The sequence below is a fragment of the Apodemus sylvaticus genome, chromosome 5, assembly GCF_947179515.1.
Source record: "Apodemus sylvaticus chromosome 5, mApoSyl1.1, whole genome shotgun sequence".
In the NCBI taxonomy this organism is placed as follows: domain Eukaryota; kingdom Metazoa; phylum Chordata; class Mammalia; order Rodentia; family Muridae; genus Apodemus; species Apodemus sylvaticus.
This window is the reverse complement of record NC_067476.1, coordinates 86,654,518-86,671,024: the sequence shown is the minus strand read 5'-3', so window position 1 is coordinate 86,671,024 and position 16,507 is coordinate 86,654,518. Positions and strand designations below refer to the sequence as shown.

The following is a 16,507-nucleotide window of genomic DNA, read 5'->3' as shown; positions in this document are numbered from 1 at the left end:
AGGCTGCAAGAGTCACAGGTGCAGGAGAGTTTTCACTAAAGACAGCATAGAAACAAAAGGATGCAGGCGCCAGGAGGAAAACAGTCTCGCAGAACAAAATCAGTCTCGGAGGGGGATAGCAGATCTAATAGCAAGTATTATAGAAGTTTAGATAGTCACCAGAGATAATGTATCAGCTTTATTAGGTCTTCCGTTACGCCAGTTACGCCTGTCTGATTGCCTTAAACCTTTGTGTCAGTCTTTATCTTGAGGGACCTCCTTGCTAAGCACGTGATAGGTGTTAAACCAATATTGATTTTTTTAGGGGAGATGGTAATTAAACCTAAGCTTCACGGTTAGTTTTAACTTTCAATTTATGGCTCACAAGCCAAACGATTCATATGATCCCTGAATTTCATTACTCTTAAGGAGAAACAGTTCGGGTAGGCACGACCTCAAAGTCATTATATTACTCCCGCCACACCGCCTATAAGTCAGATAAGGCAATGTTTGGGTAGAGTCCTGAAGAGATTAAGCATCTTGAGCAGAGAGCCCCAACATAGTGCATAGTGAGTTCGGATGTAGTGTAATTAAAGTCATCCAGATGGTAGTTGGACTAATCAATGATGAGGCAGTATTTATCTTGGGATAGAAGACTCTAAACTCCAGAGTGAGAAAAATCCCCAAGGTGGGGGTGGGGACAGTTAATAAGCACCCCTGGGAAAGGCCCATTCAGCTAGGGCTAGAAAATTCGTTTGAATTTGAATCTATTTGAATAGAAATCTCCCCCAGGAAGCAGGAACCAGATCCTCTAAGCCCAGCAAACTTTGGGCAGGAAGCGAGTACTGTAAAGCAACAGTTCCTTGTCTGTGGTTTGGGGCGCAGAGAAAGAAATCACAAGTGGGACTCGAGTGTTTGAGTCCCTTCAAAGAACCAGTTACGAACTCCAGGCACAGTGCTGGCAAGCCTTCTCCTGTCCAAACCTATGCGGGTGCTCCGGCGCGTAGGCCTGCTCTTTACCGCTAGGGCGTCCACGGAGCAGCCCTCGTCCCGCCTGGCCCCCGAATCCGCAGTCCGTAGCGCGGGGCGCCGAGGGGGCGGGGCGATGAGCGGGCGGAGGGCGCGGGAGGTGCATCCTGGGAAATCCAACAACATGGGGCGCCTGGGCTGCGGGCGCTGTGGCCGCCTCGCGTCCCGGCCGCAGGCGCCGCCGCTCCCCTGACGTCCGAGCCGAGGCCCGCCCGCCGCAGCTCGGTTCCCCCGCCCAGGCGCCCCCGCCCCCCGGCCGCGCCATGTGAGGGGCAGCTCCCGCCACCGCCTCTTCCTCCCCGCGCCTCCCGCCCGCCCCCGCCGCCTCAGCCCCCGCCATGGACGCGCACTACGCGCCCGCGGGCTTCGCTGAGCCTCCCGCGCCTCCCGCCAGCGCCGCCACGCAGCCCGCTGCTCCCGCCTGGGCCTACGAAGCCCGGGTTCCGGCCGCCGCCTCCAGCCCCAGCTGCAGCGGCAGCAGTCCCAGCCTCAAGGCCAGGTAGGGAGGGTGGGCGCGGGGTCTCACTGGGCCAGGAAAGGCCGCGGATGCGCCGGGGCCTGTGCCCGCCCCTCTCGGGGCCCAGGCCGGGTAGAGAGCCTTCGAGGCGCCCTTCTTCCCTCTCGGGAGAGGCGGTGGACAACTCCTGACGGGTGGTCCCGGCTGGGAAGGGGGCGCATGGTGCAGGATTCGCGCCTAGGGCGAGCCGGGGCGTGCGGCAGAAGGGAAGGTTGGGCGGGATGGAGGGGCTCAGTCACCTCTCGGTGCTGGACTCCCACATGGTAAAGTTTAAGCTCCGGGCTGACCTCGGTATCTGGGGAACCCGGACTGCCTGGGGGGTGAGGGGGGGAGGCCTGAAGGGGCGCCGCGGAGCCCTGGGCAGTGACATTCCATTGTATTGGAATCTGGGTGGCCGACAATGTGGTGTTGGGGGCCTCGGCAGTGTGAAGGTGAGGGCGGTGGCAGGGGATGAGGAGCGGGGCTGTGTCGCTGACACTGGGGGACCTAGGATGACTGGGCTGCAAGGGAACCCCCAGGGCGGGACACTAATGCAAAGCAGGGGCTGGGTGACATATGTTTGCAGTGATGGCTGTGTTCCACGCGTTCAAAGTTGCTTTTGGGTTTCCTCTCCTTTTAACAACGGCAGGAAGTCAAGAATCCCTCTTGGCTGTTGGTGCCGGTGGGTGACTGAGTGTTGGGAAGCATTGAGGGATGGTGTTCGAAGAAGGCTCTAAAGGTCGAAGACCCAAAGCATGCTTCTCTATCTCCGTTCATTGTATAGTGCGGCGCTTCAAAGATTTCATCCTTATTCCAGCATGGGCAATAGACCCCAAAATGTGGACTCTTGTTTAATATTTAAGCTCGCGAGAAATGTGTAGCAGTACCACACTTTGAAACGGTCCCATTCGAATGATAACTGGAAGGCGTGGTCTGGTTTGAAGGCTTTGGGAGCGGGGTATTTTTAAAGCCGCCTCCCCTGAACAATACTCGATCTAGTAGGCATAGCTTCTGACCCAAGAACAGGGAAATCCTGGCTTGTTAATGACTTCATCCTCAGCTACCAACAGGAAGCCTTGTACCTATATGATCTCACCAGGTTTCTAAATTATTTTTAACGACTCGAGTGAACTTTTTATTTCACTTTACACATTCTAATTTTTCTTATAAAAACCTTTGTTTTTATAAAAGTGCCGCTTTCATGATTTAGAATAGATGTGTAAAGAATTAACAAGTCTTTGTCTTAGATTGTACCTTGGGTTATTATGAAAGAAAGAAAAAAATAATAATAATGCTTCAACAAAAGAGTAATTATAAACCTCAGAAAAATCTTTTGTTTAAAAGGATCCTGGATTTTTTTTTTAAAAAAAAGTGATTTTTCCAGTTTCAAGCCTACTGAAGATGCTGAGGTCTTTCATAAATGGCTATAGTTTTGTGTTACCGTAAATAAGCCATTTTGAAGAATTTTTAGGAAGGATATTAGGCCCTTCTTGGTTATTTTTGGTGGTAATTTAACTATCATTTTACAGAGAATGGTTACATTATCTATGATCATTTAAAAATTTTCTCTCCAGAGAACAGCAATGATGGGTAATGCGTAGTAGCATCTCCTATATCTCAAATAATTTTTTCTCTTTTTGGTGAATAACACTGAAATGCTGCCTAGTTATTGTCTGTTATTTCTTTGAGCAAAATACCTCTGAGGCAAAAAAACAAATGGTGGCTGGCCATATTTTCCAAATGTTATCAGGGTAACGCTGAATAACTACCTAAGCATGTTTGAAAACAAGTTTAAAAGATTTTTGTTATTGTTTTGAATGTTGCTGGTTCTTAAATGCACACACACACACACACACAGTTTAAAACATTTTGGAGGGGTGTGGTCAGCTAAATTATAGCGTAGATAATGCAGGCTTTCCCCCTCCCCCATAAAACCTGCTTTGTTAACATGCTGTGTTAGGATTAGGCCATCTGTACAGGGCTGCTCACACTTCTTAGTGCTACTTTACTTTTCTTCAAACCAGGCAAATGTCCTCTGATTTCAGTTATATCCAAAGTATTATAGCTGAAATGTGCCTCCAGAGTCCTTAAAGATCAGGCATTTCAAAAGCTTAATCGTATTTTTGCAACAGTTTAAAAAGCCGTTTTGTAATTCATGTATCAGTTGAATGTTTTTGTTTCCCTTTTGTGGCAGCTTCTTCCAAAAGTGCAAATGAACACTAGTTGTGATGATGTAATGTAGATATTTATCCATAAAGAATTAGCCTGTCTGCCACCTTGCTTCCTGTAACTTACTCAGAAACGGACAGATGGTCATGGCATTCACTTGTTACTGACACGGGATCTAATGTTCTACTTTATGTCTTTGCTTGCTCCTAAAATGCATGTTCATCACAGGAGGTGCCTTGGAAACCATACGTCTGAAACAGTATTTTCTTTCATATATCAGTTCTATCAGATGCTAGATTTTTTTATTTGTTTTTTGTTTTGTTTTGTTTTTTGGTTTCTTTGGTTGGTTTTGGTTGATTGGTTTTCTTGGTTTTTGGTTTTTTTTTTTTTTTTTTTGTTCTTGACAAGGCTGCCCTGAAACTTACTATGTAGACCGGGCTGCCCTCAAACTCACAGAACTGCCTACTTCTGACTCCCAAATGTTGGGATTAAAGGTGTGGGCCATATTTGGTTGTTGTAGCACCTGGAAAATGATGAGGAAACTGTTTGGCTTTTTTTTGTTTTTGTTTTCTTTAAAAAGGATTTATAGAGAGGTTTTTGGACTCTCTGAGTGTTTCTAACGTAGCACTTGGTAGTTACTTGTGTAGTTTGGGGCTAGGAACTGGTCTTGTACATTTCTACTTGTTTGCCCTCCCCCCCTCAGCTTTAGAAGCCTATGGTCATGTGCTTTGTTCATTATCATGAACTTTTAGGAGGTTGTTTGAGGGGTTGTTTGCTTTTGTGTTTTCAATATGGATTCTATAAAAGAATAAATTGAAGGGATTAAGAAAAAGGTGCTCTTATATTAGGGAGCTTTATAAATCATGTAAGTGAAAGATAACAGGAGCTTGTGTCAGTGCAGAATGGAAACAGAAAAATGATGGAATATTTAACAGTCGAAGGGCTAGACAGGCATGGAAACTTGCACCTGTAATCCCTGTATAAAAAAGGGTTGCTTTGAGTTGAAAGCCAGCCTCTTTTTCCAGTGTCTCAGCCCCATAAAAGGCTTGGTGACAGAATTCTCAGGTTTCTGGACTGAGCAACTAGGTGGCAGGAGGTGTGGACAAAGATGAATCTGTAAGGAGAAATAGAGGTGAGATGGGTGCAAAAACATGAGCTCATCATTAAATGACCTTTACTACTCTAGTAAAAGGTCAGAGAGATAGTGGAATATGTGACTAGGTGCTCAAAGGCAGTTTGAGCTGAAAACAAATAAGGTCATCTCCTTTGAGATGGCATTTAAAAACACATCAGTCCTAAGCTTTGAGTAAACATGAGGGATTAGTTAGAAGGGGAATTAAAACTAGTCAAGAACAAGGAACAGTTCTGGGCCAGAAATGATGAGGGAGAACCAGGAAAGTGCAGTGCAGTTGAAAAATCTTCAGCCTACAGCAGAAAGGACGCCGAAATAGGATAGTGCATTGTCTCTAGGCCAAGTCAGGAGAGCTTACCTCTCACATGGTGAATACCATTAGACTTTTACCGTATGGCAGTTCAGTATTATGGCTAAACAGAGGTTCTAGACTCACAATGCCTGAGTTTAAATCTCAGCCTCATGACCTAGAAGCTTTGTGGCTGCAGCCGTGTTGCTTAATATGTCTGTGCCTTAGTTTTCTCATCCATAAAAAAAAAAATTAGAATACGTACTGTAGGACTGATACGGCTCAGCACTTAGGAGCAAGGGGGCTCAGGCTTGACTCAGTTCCCATCACCCACGTGGAGGCTCACACATCTGCAATTCCAGTTCCAGGAGATTGGATGCTCTCCTGGGAGGCACCATGCTTACACATGATGCACATATATACATGCAGGTAAAATACTCATACTGAGAAAACTATTTTAGAAAAACCTATTGTACCAGGTAGTGGTGGTGCAAACCTGTAATCCCAGCACTCTGGGAAGCAGGCAGATTTCTGAGTTTGAGGCCAGCCTGGTCTATAGAGTGAGTTTTAGGACAGCCAGGGCTATACAGAGAAACCCTGTCTCGAAAAAAACCAAATCAAAAAAACAAAAAAAAAAAAAAAAAAAGAAAGAAAGAAAAGAAAGAAAAAAAAAGAAAACCTAGTGCAAAAGATTTTTGTGAAAATATTAATGTGTGGCTTTAAAACAGTGGCTAGTAAAAATTAGCTCATGAAATAATAGCTACAGCAACAATACTGTTTATACGTTAATACTTTTTGGACTCTAATGCAGAAGTTTGATTGAAATAGCCTTTTGCTTATTTGGGATTGTCCTTACCTATAAATTGTGATCTTATGAGATCTTTTCCAAAAACTTGAAGGACACTCTAGCTTTAAGACTTTAATCCCAGCAGTCAGGAAGCAGAGACAGGTGGCTCTCGAGTTTGGGGCCAGCCTGGTCTATAGAGCAAGTTCCAGGACAGCCAGGGTTACACAGAGAAACCTTAAGCCAGTGAGAATAGATTGCTTGCCTAGCATGCTGCAGGCCTTGGGGTCCATCTCCAGCATCACATGAACTCCAGGTGTAGTGGCACATGACTTTGTGTGGGATAAGATGGGGTTGGAGTGAAGGTGTATATGCATCTTATTCCCTTTCCACCCTGTATGTAGCAGGGTGCAAGATGAAGGGTTAGATGTTTGATTACTGAGGAAAAGGGATATAGGCCACTGCTTGTCTTCATATTTCCTTGCCACATCCTCTGGAATGAGTACTAGAGAGTATTCGACTTAACACATCAATTCACTCATTAAAATGTGCTGAGCATCTGAGTTCCCCGATACTAGACAAAGTTCTATGGGGTACTGCAAAAATAGGAAAGACACCACCCTGCCACTTAAAGAACTTTGGGTCTATAAGGTTGACAGGGTCACTAATATACCTGTTACTTCTGCTTGGTACTAAATGCTGGCTTAAGCCAGACTTAAGAGTTCTTTTCTTCTCCATTTTCTCCATTCCTTCTAGCTGAACTTGATGCGAATGAAGTGACATTCAAATTTATACTTTTATTTTTGCATCTAGCACCTAACATCTTCATGTGGATATTGGATAGGTAGTTTTGTTGTTGTTGTTGTTATTGTTGTTTTGTTTTGTTTTGAGACAGGGTTTCTCTGTATAGTTCTGGCTGTCCTGGAACTCACTCTGTAGACCAGGCTGGCCTTGAACTCAGAAATCCACTCCTAAGTGCTGGGATCAAAGGCGTGTGCCACCACTGCCTAGCCTGAATAGGTGTTTTAAACATACTAGTTCTAAAACATGATTATCTTTCCCATCTTAGTAAATGCTGCCACTGTTTACCATAATCCAACAACTATTGTACTATTGTGGTTTCTTGTTGCTTTCCTTGCTTCTACTTTAGGCCCTCTAAATTTTGTGTGTATGAATGTTTTGCTTGTGTGTGCGTGTGCGCGCGCGGCTCACCACATGCAAGCGGTGCTCTTAGAGGTCAGAGGAGGGTGTAGGAGTAGTTACAAGTGGTTGTGAGCCACCTATATGGGTACTAGAAATCAAACCCAGGTTCTGCAAGAGTAGCTAGTGCTTTTAACCTCTAAGCCATCTCTGTACCCTCACCCCATTTTATTAGGTATAAAATGGATAGAGTTAGCTTTTCAAAACTCAAATCAAGTGATGCAGTATCTTAATTCAAACCTTTCAGTGTTACTCAAGGTCAGACAGAGTCAGATCTTTGGCCTCTGGAGCCCTCTGTTGTCTGAGCCTCAACTAATTCTCGTGTATCTCATGTTGTACCATCCCTGCAGTCAGGCTGTTTTCTCCAGAAGCATGCTGAAGTTAGGACTTTTGCTGGATGTTCTTTTCACCTGGAGTTGTCTTTGCCGTTTCCGGGCATTTTGGCTCTTTCCCAGATGTTTTCTGACTGCCCTGATGGAGGGGTACAGAACCGGTTAGTAGTTCTCATCTCTGTCAGAATGTAGTTTCCATTCCCATCATCATCATCTTTGAATTAGTTTTGATTTTTCAGGAGCCTTTTAGGTTTGTTATGCTTTGACCATATCACTAGCCCAACCACTAAAATGTACGTTTCATTAGACTAGGATTCCTGTAGTGATTGATAGCATAAGCTAAAGAGTAAGAATGTTTGAGCTTGTATTTTGACTTAGCTTCAGTATGATTTTCAACAAGTTTCTTATGCTTTGGTTCGTTTTATTGAGTGAAGACAATTTGGATTCTTTTTTTCTTCTTTAAAATTTGTTTATGTTTTTGAGTAAATGCTGTCTTCATGCACACCAAAAGAGGACATCAGATCCTATTACAGATGGTTGTGAGCCACCATGTGGTTGCTGGGAATTGAACTCAGGACCTCTGGAAGAACAGCAAGTGCTCTTAACTGTTGAGCCATCTGTCCAAGCCCAACAGTTTGGATTCCTAAGTAAAATAAATTAGAAAAGCATCTAGAGCCATGTCAGTGTATAGAACAGTGCACACAGCAGCATGTGCTGCCAACACTGATGTATTCTGAGTGCCAGCAAACATCCAGGTATACACTTGAGAAGTTTTTGGTGGGTGAGTGGGGAGAGATACAAATATGACTGGGGGAATTACAGGGAAAATTATTTCTATTTAAGATAATCGTGAATCATTTGGCAATTAAACTGTACACAGACTGACTTCGTTGTTATTGTTGCCTGATAGAAAGGAATTAGCACAAAGGAGCTTCCAAGAACAAGTGTCCAAGAGGAAGGATGTGGACTCTGCTCCTCAAGTTTGTGGCTGGTCTTTGAACTGGCAGAGGATTGCTTCTGTCACAGTCTGTCACCCTGTGCAGTCTTTGGTTAAGTACAGTCATTCTGAGAGGGAGACTATACAAAGGTATGTTTCATTGTGGTGGCTCACCAGAATTATACTGCCAGAGAGTGAATATTAGATTTTAGGATGCTTTAGAGTTTAGTCTCTAAAGTTTAGGGAACTTGAAACGATTTTATAGAAGGTTGATATTGTGAATGAATTGGCTTTTTTTAAAGGCTAGTGCATGTCTGTGTAAGTGTATGTATGCCCCTTATGTAAGGATGCCCTTGGGGCCAGAGGAGGGTGTCAGAGCCACTGATGCTGAAGTTTAAGGCAGGGGTGAGCTGCCCCGTGTGAGTCCCAGTCCTCTTAAGAGCAGCATGTGCTCTTAGCTTTGCGCTACCTTTCCAGCACTGTCACCACCAAATTTAAATAAGTCTTGCTAGTTTTTTTTTCCTTCTTTGCAGCATTTTTACTTACTTGTTCTTGAAGTGTTTGTTCTTAGATGGCAAGACCAGAGAAGTGTGAGTTCAGAAGTGTGTATAGAGACAATAAAGGAATATCAAAGGTAAAAGATTTTAGTGAGTGAAGTATATTTATTCTCAGCCTTAAACTGAAAACTATAGCATTTACTAAGTGATGTTAATGTACTAGCCTAATAATTTTAGTATGAGTGTCTGCTTACATATATGTCTTTGCACCATGTGCGTATGAGACACCTTCAGAGGCCTGAAGAGAGTGTTCCCATCACTTGGAACTGGAATCACAGCTGATTGTGAGTCGCTGTGTGGGTATGGGAATTAAACATGTATCCTCTAGAAGAACAAGTGTCCTTAAACACTGAGTCATCTAACTTCGGTGAATTGGCTTAATAAGATTAACTCGGGAATTCATTACAGAATTGGTTAGAACTGGTGGCAGAACTAGGAAACAGGTTGTGAAATAAGAGGCAGTGTACCACGTTAGACAAGAGGAAGGTGGTGGAGTTTTTAGTGATGCTGAGGTAGAAAGGTTAGGATGATGGGTCAGTGAGATGGCTCAGTCTGTAAAGGTGCTCGCCAGTCTGGTGACCTGAGTTCAATCCCCAGATTGGCAGGAGAGCTGACATCATGAGTGTCCTATGGTACATTTGTCCCTTCCACAAGAAAAGGAAGGATTCAATGAATGAAAAACAAAAAAAGTAAAATTATTAGGGGTTGTTGGCAGCAATATTAAAAGGTAAGAGAAAGGTATATTTGGATTAATTTGAGAATTTTATACAATGTGTTTCGATCATGCTCATCATGCACCCTTCCACAACTCTATTTTTTTTAAAGATTTTTTGTTGTTGTTGTTTTAATTTATTTATTATATGTAAGTACACTGTAACTGTCTTCAGACACTCCAGAAGAGGGAGTCAGATCTCATTATGGATGGTTGTGAGCCACCATGTGGTTGCTGGGATTTGAACTCAGGACCTTCGGAAGAGCAGTCAGCACTCTTAACCACTGAGCCATCTCTCCAGCCCCCACAACTCTATTTTTTGAGATAGGATCTTACTATATACTCTGGCTAACATGGAAATGTCTACATAAACCAACTGGCCTTGACTCACTCAGAGATCCTCCTACCTCTGCTTCCCAATTTCTGAGATGAAAGGCATGTGTCACTTTTATTTTTCTAAAGGTATATTTATTTTTAATGTGTGTGGGTGTTTTGCCTGCATATATGTCTATGCACCTTATGTACACTGCTTGTGGAGGCCAAAGAGGGCTTTCCCCAGAACTGGAGTTAGAGTTGCTGTATGGGTACTTTGAATTACACCTGGGTCATCTGGAAGAGCAGCCTGTGCTCTAATTTTTTTTAAGTGACAGAAATTGTTCATAAGTTTGTCAGCATTCAACTAGAGTTTTTTGGTGTGTATATGTATGTTATAAAGATGTTTGTATTCATGTCATTGTGTATGCACGTGTGTGACATGGAGGTCAGAGGTCAATGGTGTCTTCCTCTATCATTTTCTCCCTTAGTGTTTTGAGACAGGATCTGTGGCTGAACCTGGAACTCAGAATTCAACTATCTGGCTGGACAGTGAGTCTAGGGTTCTGCCTGTTCGGCCTCCTACAATGCTGAGGTAACAGATACATGCCACCATGCTTGGCTTTTTGTGGGTGCTGGGAATCCAGTTTCTCATACTTGCATACCAAGTACTTTATTAACTAAGCCATCTTCCTGTCCCCCAACCTGGTTTGAACTATGTATACATGGAATAAACAAATGCTGATATGATACACTTTCTTACAGTAAATGCTATACAACTCTTGTAGACCTTAAAGATTCAGTAGCAGTGGTTGGAGTGATCACTCAATGGTTAAAAGCACTGACTACTCTTTCAGAGGTCCTAAATTCAATTCCCAGCAACCACATGGTGGCTGACAACTATCTATATAGTAGGATCTGATGCTCTCTTCTGTCTGATGCTGTCTTCTGTCGTGCAGGCATACATGCAAATAGTGTGCTCATACACACAAATAAATAAATCTTTTTTTTTTTTAATTTGGTTTTTTCAAGACAGGGTTTCTCTGTGTAGCCCTGGCTGTCCTGGAACTCACTCTGTAGACCAGGCTGGCCTCAAACTCAGAAATCCACCTGCCTCTGCCTCCCAAGTGCTGGGATTACAGGCGTGCGCCACCAGCCAGGATTATACAGAGAAACCCTGACTGGGGGAGGGGGGGGGAGAAAAAGATTCAGTGGCAACAAATGCAGAAAACAAATCTTTATTCTTAGCCAGTCATGGTTATAATTCTAGCATGCTTAGGCCTAGATAGGAGCCACCTAAGTTCCAGGGTAGCTGGGTTACATAGATAGACCTTGTCTTAAAAAACAAAATGGAAGTTTTGGTGGAGGTTGTTTGTTTAATTTGGGATGGGGTGTCATTTAGTTCAGGCTTGCCTCAGTCCAGTTATGTATCTGAAAATGACCTCAAAGTTGTCAATTCTCCTTCCACAACTCTGTGTTACCGTGTGTCTGGCAAAATTCTCTGTCCCAGTTGAACTTCACTTACTAGCCAGTAGGGAGGCAGAGGGCCAGTTAAGTAAAACATTTCCTCTTTGAGGACTAGCTAAGGAAGCAGCCCATGCAAAAGTCCTGAAGCCAGGAGACTGGCAGTTACCTTTCCTGACACAATCTTAGTGGTCCCTCAGAATCACCTGAAGGACTTGCTGAGCACACTGGCTGTTGGCCCATTTCCAGAGTTTCTGCATCTGGGATACAGCCCTATAATTTACATTCCTAATGTGCTCCTAGGTGATTCTATTGCTGCTTATTTAAGGACCATGCTGAAAACACTGATGTGAATCTTATCTTTCTTGGCAACTTGTTTCACAGAGCCTTTCTGACCACCAAATTTATTTTTAATTATGTGTAGGTGTCTGCTTGTATGTATGTGATTATAGATGCTGGAAGAAGTGTCAAAAACCATGGAGCTGGAGTTACAAAGTGTTGTGATCCTTGCCTGGTGGTAGTGATGGCACAGGCCTTTAATCCCAACACTTCGGAGGCGGAGGCAGGTGGATCTCTGAATTCAAGACCAGCCCAGACTACAGAGATCCAGAATAGTCAGCCCTCTGCCACTTAACAGTGTTATGGTCTTAGGAAAGTTAACTTTCCTAACCGTGGCTACACACACACACACACACACACACACACACACACACACACACACACACACACGGAAACAAAAAAAAAAAAAATCCAACTTATAACCCTCCTGATAGAAGTGCTTGTTGGGTCCTTTGGAAGAACAGCAAGTATTATTAACCTCTGATCCGTCTCTCCAGCCCCACTCTACCCAGAACTTAAGTAAACCCTTATTTACTATGATGTGTGTGCTTTTAGTTGACAAGACCAAGAAGTGAGTGTGGACTTTGTAGACAGTAAAGGATGCTCAGAGATGAAGGTTTTAGTGAATGGCCTATTCTCAGCTTTCCCCTGAGCACTGTAGTGGTTATTAGTGCCAGCTGTTGTGCGCTACTCTAGTAATTTTTGTCTATATAATCTCAGCTCCTCTGACTAAGGTACCATTGTTAACCAGTTTACAGAGAATGAAACTGAAGCATAGAGGGCTAACGTTCCTAAGACTTTTCCATCATGTTCTTAAGTGGCAGAGGTAGTATTTGAACTCTGGAAATGTGATGTGGGAGAATATGGTGTTAATCACAAGGTAATTAAGTTCTCCTGGAAAAGTCCTTTTGTGATGTTGATAAAAGATAAAGCAGGACTGTTAAATGAAGTAAAAGGCAAAGGTTAGGTATGGAAACCTTTGAAGAGTATATTGATTGGGTCTTTGGGACTTAACATCTGTGCTCAGAGGCTATGCTTCTGATTTTAAAAAGAATTAGATGGTTTTTCCTAGAGCACACTTTTGGTAAGAATTTTTTAGAGACAATTTAAGGCTATGGGTTTATATCAGATTGATCAATTTGTCGTAAGATATGGAAAATTTAGATGCTCTTACCAAGTACTCATATTTTTAAAGTACTGTTTTCCTTTGACTTCTTATGAAACCATGTTCACAAACTGTGTCTGATCTTTTCATCTTTAAGTGACACCAGTTTTTCACCTTGCACATCATATGCTTGTTTTGTTGCTGTGTCAAGCTACTTGAAATAAAAGCATATTAAGAAAGAGTAAGTTTGGATTATGGTTGGTGCACTGTGTCAGGGAAGGTTTGGCAAAAGCAGAGGAAGCTGGTACATTTGCACCCACAGTCAGGAATGTGTTCATCCTAACCGACCTTATAGAAAGGGTCACCCATGAAGGGTGAATCTTTCTACCTTGATTAATTTACGTAATTCCCTATATACATGTGGAGAGAAGCAGTTTCATGAGTGTTGGGATTAAAAGTGTTTGCTACCTTGCTTTGCACTTTAATGATATCTTAAGTAGAAATAAGGACAAATGAGACTTGAGTTTGAACTCGGAAATCATCCATAAGTGTAGCCATTACTTTTGGTTTTGTTTTGTTTTTAAAGATTTTATTTATTCAGCCGGGCAGTGGTGGTACAAGCCTGTAATCCCAGCACTTGGAAGGCAGAGGCAGAGACAGGCGGATTTCTGAGTTTGAGGCCAGCCTGGTCTGCAGAGTAAGTTCCAGGACAGCCAGGGCTACACAGAGAAACCCTGTCTCGAAAAACCAAAAAAGAAAAAAAGCCGGGTGGTGGTGGCACAGGACTGTAATCCCAGTCCTCTGGGAAGCAGAGGCAGGCAGATTTCTGAGTTTGAGGCCAGCCTGGTCTACAGAGTGAGTTCCAGGACAGCCAGGGCTACACAGAGAAACCCTGTCTCGAAAAAAACTAAAAAATCCCCACCCCCAAAAAGATTTCATTTATTAAATGTATGTGAGTACACTGTAGCCATCTTCAGACACACCAGAAGGGAGCATTAGATCCCATTACAGATGGTTGTGAGCCACCATGTGGTTACTGGAAATTGAACTTAGGACCTCTGGAAGAGCAGTCTTAACCACTGAGCCATCTTTCCAGGCCTGTACAGATTTTTTAAAAGATTTCTTTTATTTTTAATTGTGTGTGTGTGTGTGTGTGTGTGTGTGCGCGCGCGCGCGCATACATGTGCATACATAAGTACAGGTGCCCACAGAGTTCAAAAGAGGAAGTCAGCATAAAATCCTCTGGAGCTGGAGTTCCAGGCAGTTGTGAACTATCTGAAAAGGGTGCTCTATCCACACTCAGGTCCTAGGTAAGAATGGCACTTCCTCTTAACACTTGAACCATCTCTCTACCCCAAGATCTTTTTAAATTAAGAAAACATTTGTGGCCGGGCGGTGGTGGCGCACGCCTGTAATCCCAGCACTTGGGAGGTAGAGGCAGGCTAATTTCTGAATTCCAGGACAGCCAGGGCTACACAGAGAAACCCTGTCTCGGGGGTGGGGGTGGGGGTGGGGGAAGATTTATTAAAAAAAAAAAAAAAGAAAAGAAAGAAAGTGTGTGTGTGTGTGTGTGTGTGTGTGTGTGTTTATACCATTGGTGTACCTAATGCCCATGGAAGCCAGAGGACAGTGTTGGAAACCCTGGTTAACTAAAGTTATAAATGGTTGTAAACAGCAATTTGCTTGCTGGGAACTTAACCCTGGCCTTCTACAAGAACAGAAAGTATTTTTAACCATTCAGCTGTATTCCAGTCCCAAATTTTAGAATTAAAAAGAACTTTGGGCTTTGCAAGTGGGAGAACTCGTGCTCTCGGAGGCTGTGTACTCTGCCCAGAGTTTTGGCAGTAGTTGTAGACTCAGCACTAATACTCAGGGGCTGCTGACTGCAGTCCAGGGCTTTTATCTTCTTCAACTGTGGAAGGTTGGTATTGATAATGCTTTAAAAAAATTTTTTTAAGAGAATGCTGTTTTCTTTGTATTCTAGTTTGCAGTGGCTAAATTCTTTAACAAAGAGAACAAAGTGGCATAATTTCTTGGACAAAAGCATTCATTGATTGCTTAATATCTTACTACTTACATGCAAGTTCTAGCTTGTTTATATCTAGGATTTAACATATTTCATGGAACTTTTGATTGATTTTTAATCTTGGAATGTGTTTTATTCCTTAAGCATATAGACATAGGGGTAGGCTACCAGAAGAATGCTTTATGTTATTAATATCTGGATATAACCCAAAATGTAGCATTTTTAGCATTATATTCAAAAGCATTTGGTCCTTTAATCATAATTCTATCTTCATGACAGGAATTTGTTCCTTTAGGTGTGGGGGGTTTTATTTGTTTGTTTAGTTTGGTTTCTTGTAGACTTTAAAGTCAGTAGTATGTATTTTAAGTTTTTTCAGGGGGTATGTCTTAGTCAGGGTTTCTATTCCTGCACAAACATCATGACCAAGAAGCAAGTTGGGGAGGAAAGGGTTTATTGAGCTTACACTTCTACATTGCAGTTCATCACTAAAGGAAGTCAGGACTGGAACTCAAGCAGGTCAGGAAGCAGGAGCTGATGCAGAATGGAGGGATGTTTCTTACTGGCTTGCTCCCCCTGGCTTGCTCAGCCTGCTCTCTTATAGAACCCAAGATTACCAGCCCAGGGATGATACCACCCACAAGGGGCCCTCCCCACTTTATCACTAATTGAGAAAATGCCCAACAGCTGGATGTCATGGAGGCATTTCCCCAACTGAAGCTCCTTTCTTTGTGATAGCTCCAGCCTGTGTCAAGTTGACAAACAAAACCAGCCAGTACAGGGTATTTATTTTTTATTTTATTTTGTGTGGTTGTTTTTATCTGCATCTGTTTATATGTACCATGTGTGTGTGCTGTGCCTTTGTAGGTCAGAAGAGGGAATCAGATCCTCTGTAACTGGAGTTATAGACAGTTGTGAGCCACCATGTAGGTTATAGGAACCAAACCTGGGTCATCTGGGAAAGCAGCCAGAGCTCCTGTACCACTGAGCTAGCTTTCCAGGTCTTTAGAGCATTTTGCTTTGTTGTTTTGTTTTTAATTTTTTTAAAGATTTTACTTATATGGACATTTTGCCTGCCAGTGTATATATGCACCATGTGCATGCCTAGTGCCTACAGAGATAAGATGATGATGGATCTCCTGGTTGTGGATGGTTGTGAGTGGATGGATGATTGTGATTCCCATGTGTGTGCTGAAAGCCAAACTTCTGCCCTGCAAGAGCAGCAAGTGCTCTGAAGTGTTGAGCCAACTCTCCAGCCTTTCTCACCTACTTTTAAAACCCATCTTTGGGCAGAGAACATGGCTAGCAGGTAAAGATGCTTGACTGCCACATGATCCGGGCAACCTGAACTCACTAAGTGTTGTGTCATGTACACACCCCCATATCACATTAATAGACAGTTAATCGATGAGATGGTTTTCTTTGTTAAAGCTAATTAGATTAAAATCTTAGGGAAAAACCAGGTGGTGAATGAATCTCTGTGAGTCTGAGGCCAGCCTGGTTGGTCTACAGGGCAATTTTAGAACAGCCAGGGCTATGCAGAGAAACCCTGTCTCAAAAACAAAACATCATCAGCAACAACAAAACAAACAAAATGTAGGGAAAGATTATTGTTCTGTGTGTCAACTTGACACAGGTTAAAGTCATC

General features: G+C 43.1%; 1 protein-coding gene across 2 annotated transcripts in view; it reads left to right on the top strand.

Annotated features, from left to right (window-relative positions):
- Positions 1 to 1,133: 1,133 nt before the first annotated feature.
- Positions 1,134 to 16,507, top strand: part of Qser1 (glutamine and serine rich 1) — a 51,123-nt gene continuing 35,749 nt past the window's right edge. Inside the window, exon 1 of one of the 2 annotated variants that reach the window (XM_052183128.1) lies at positions 1,134 to 1,507. In XM_052183128.1, coding sequence (XP_052039088.1) covers positions 1,347 to 1,507 — 161 coding nt within the window. In that variant the 5' untranslated portion in view covers positions 1,134 to 1,346. The remainder of the gene's footprint in view (positions 1,508 to 16,507) is intronic. The other variant, XM_052183127.1, reaches the window with a different exon arrangement.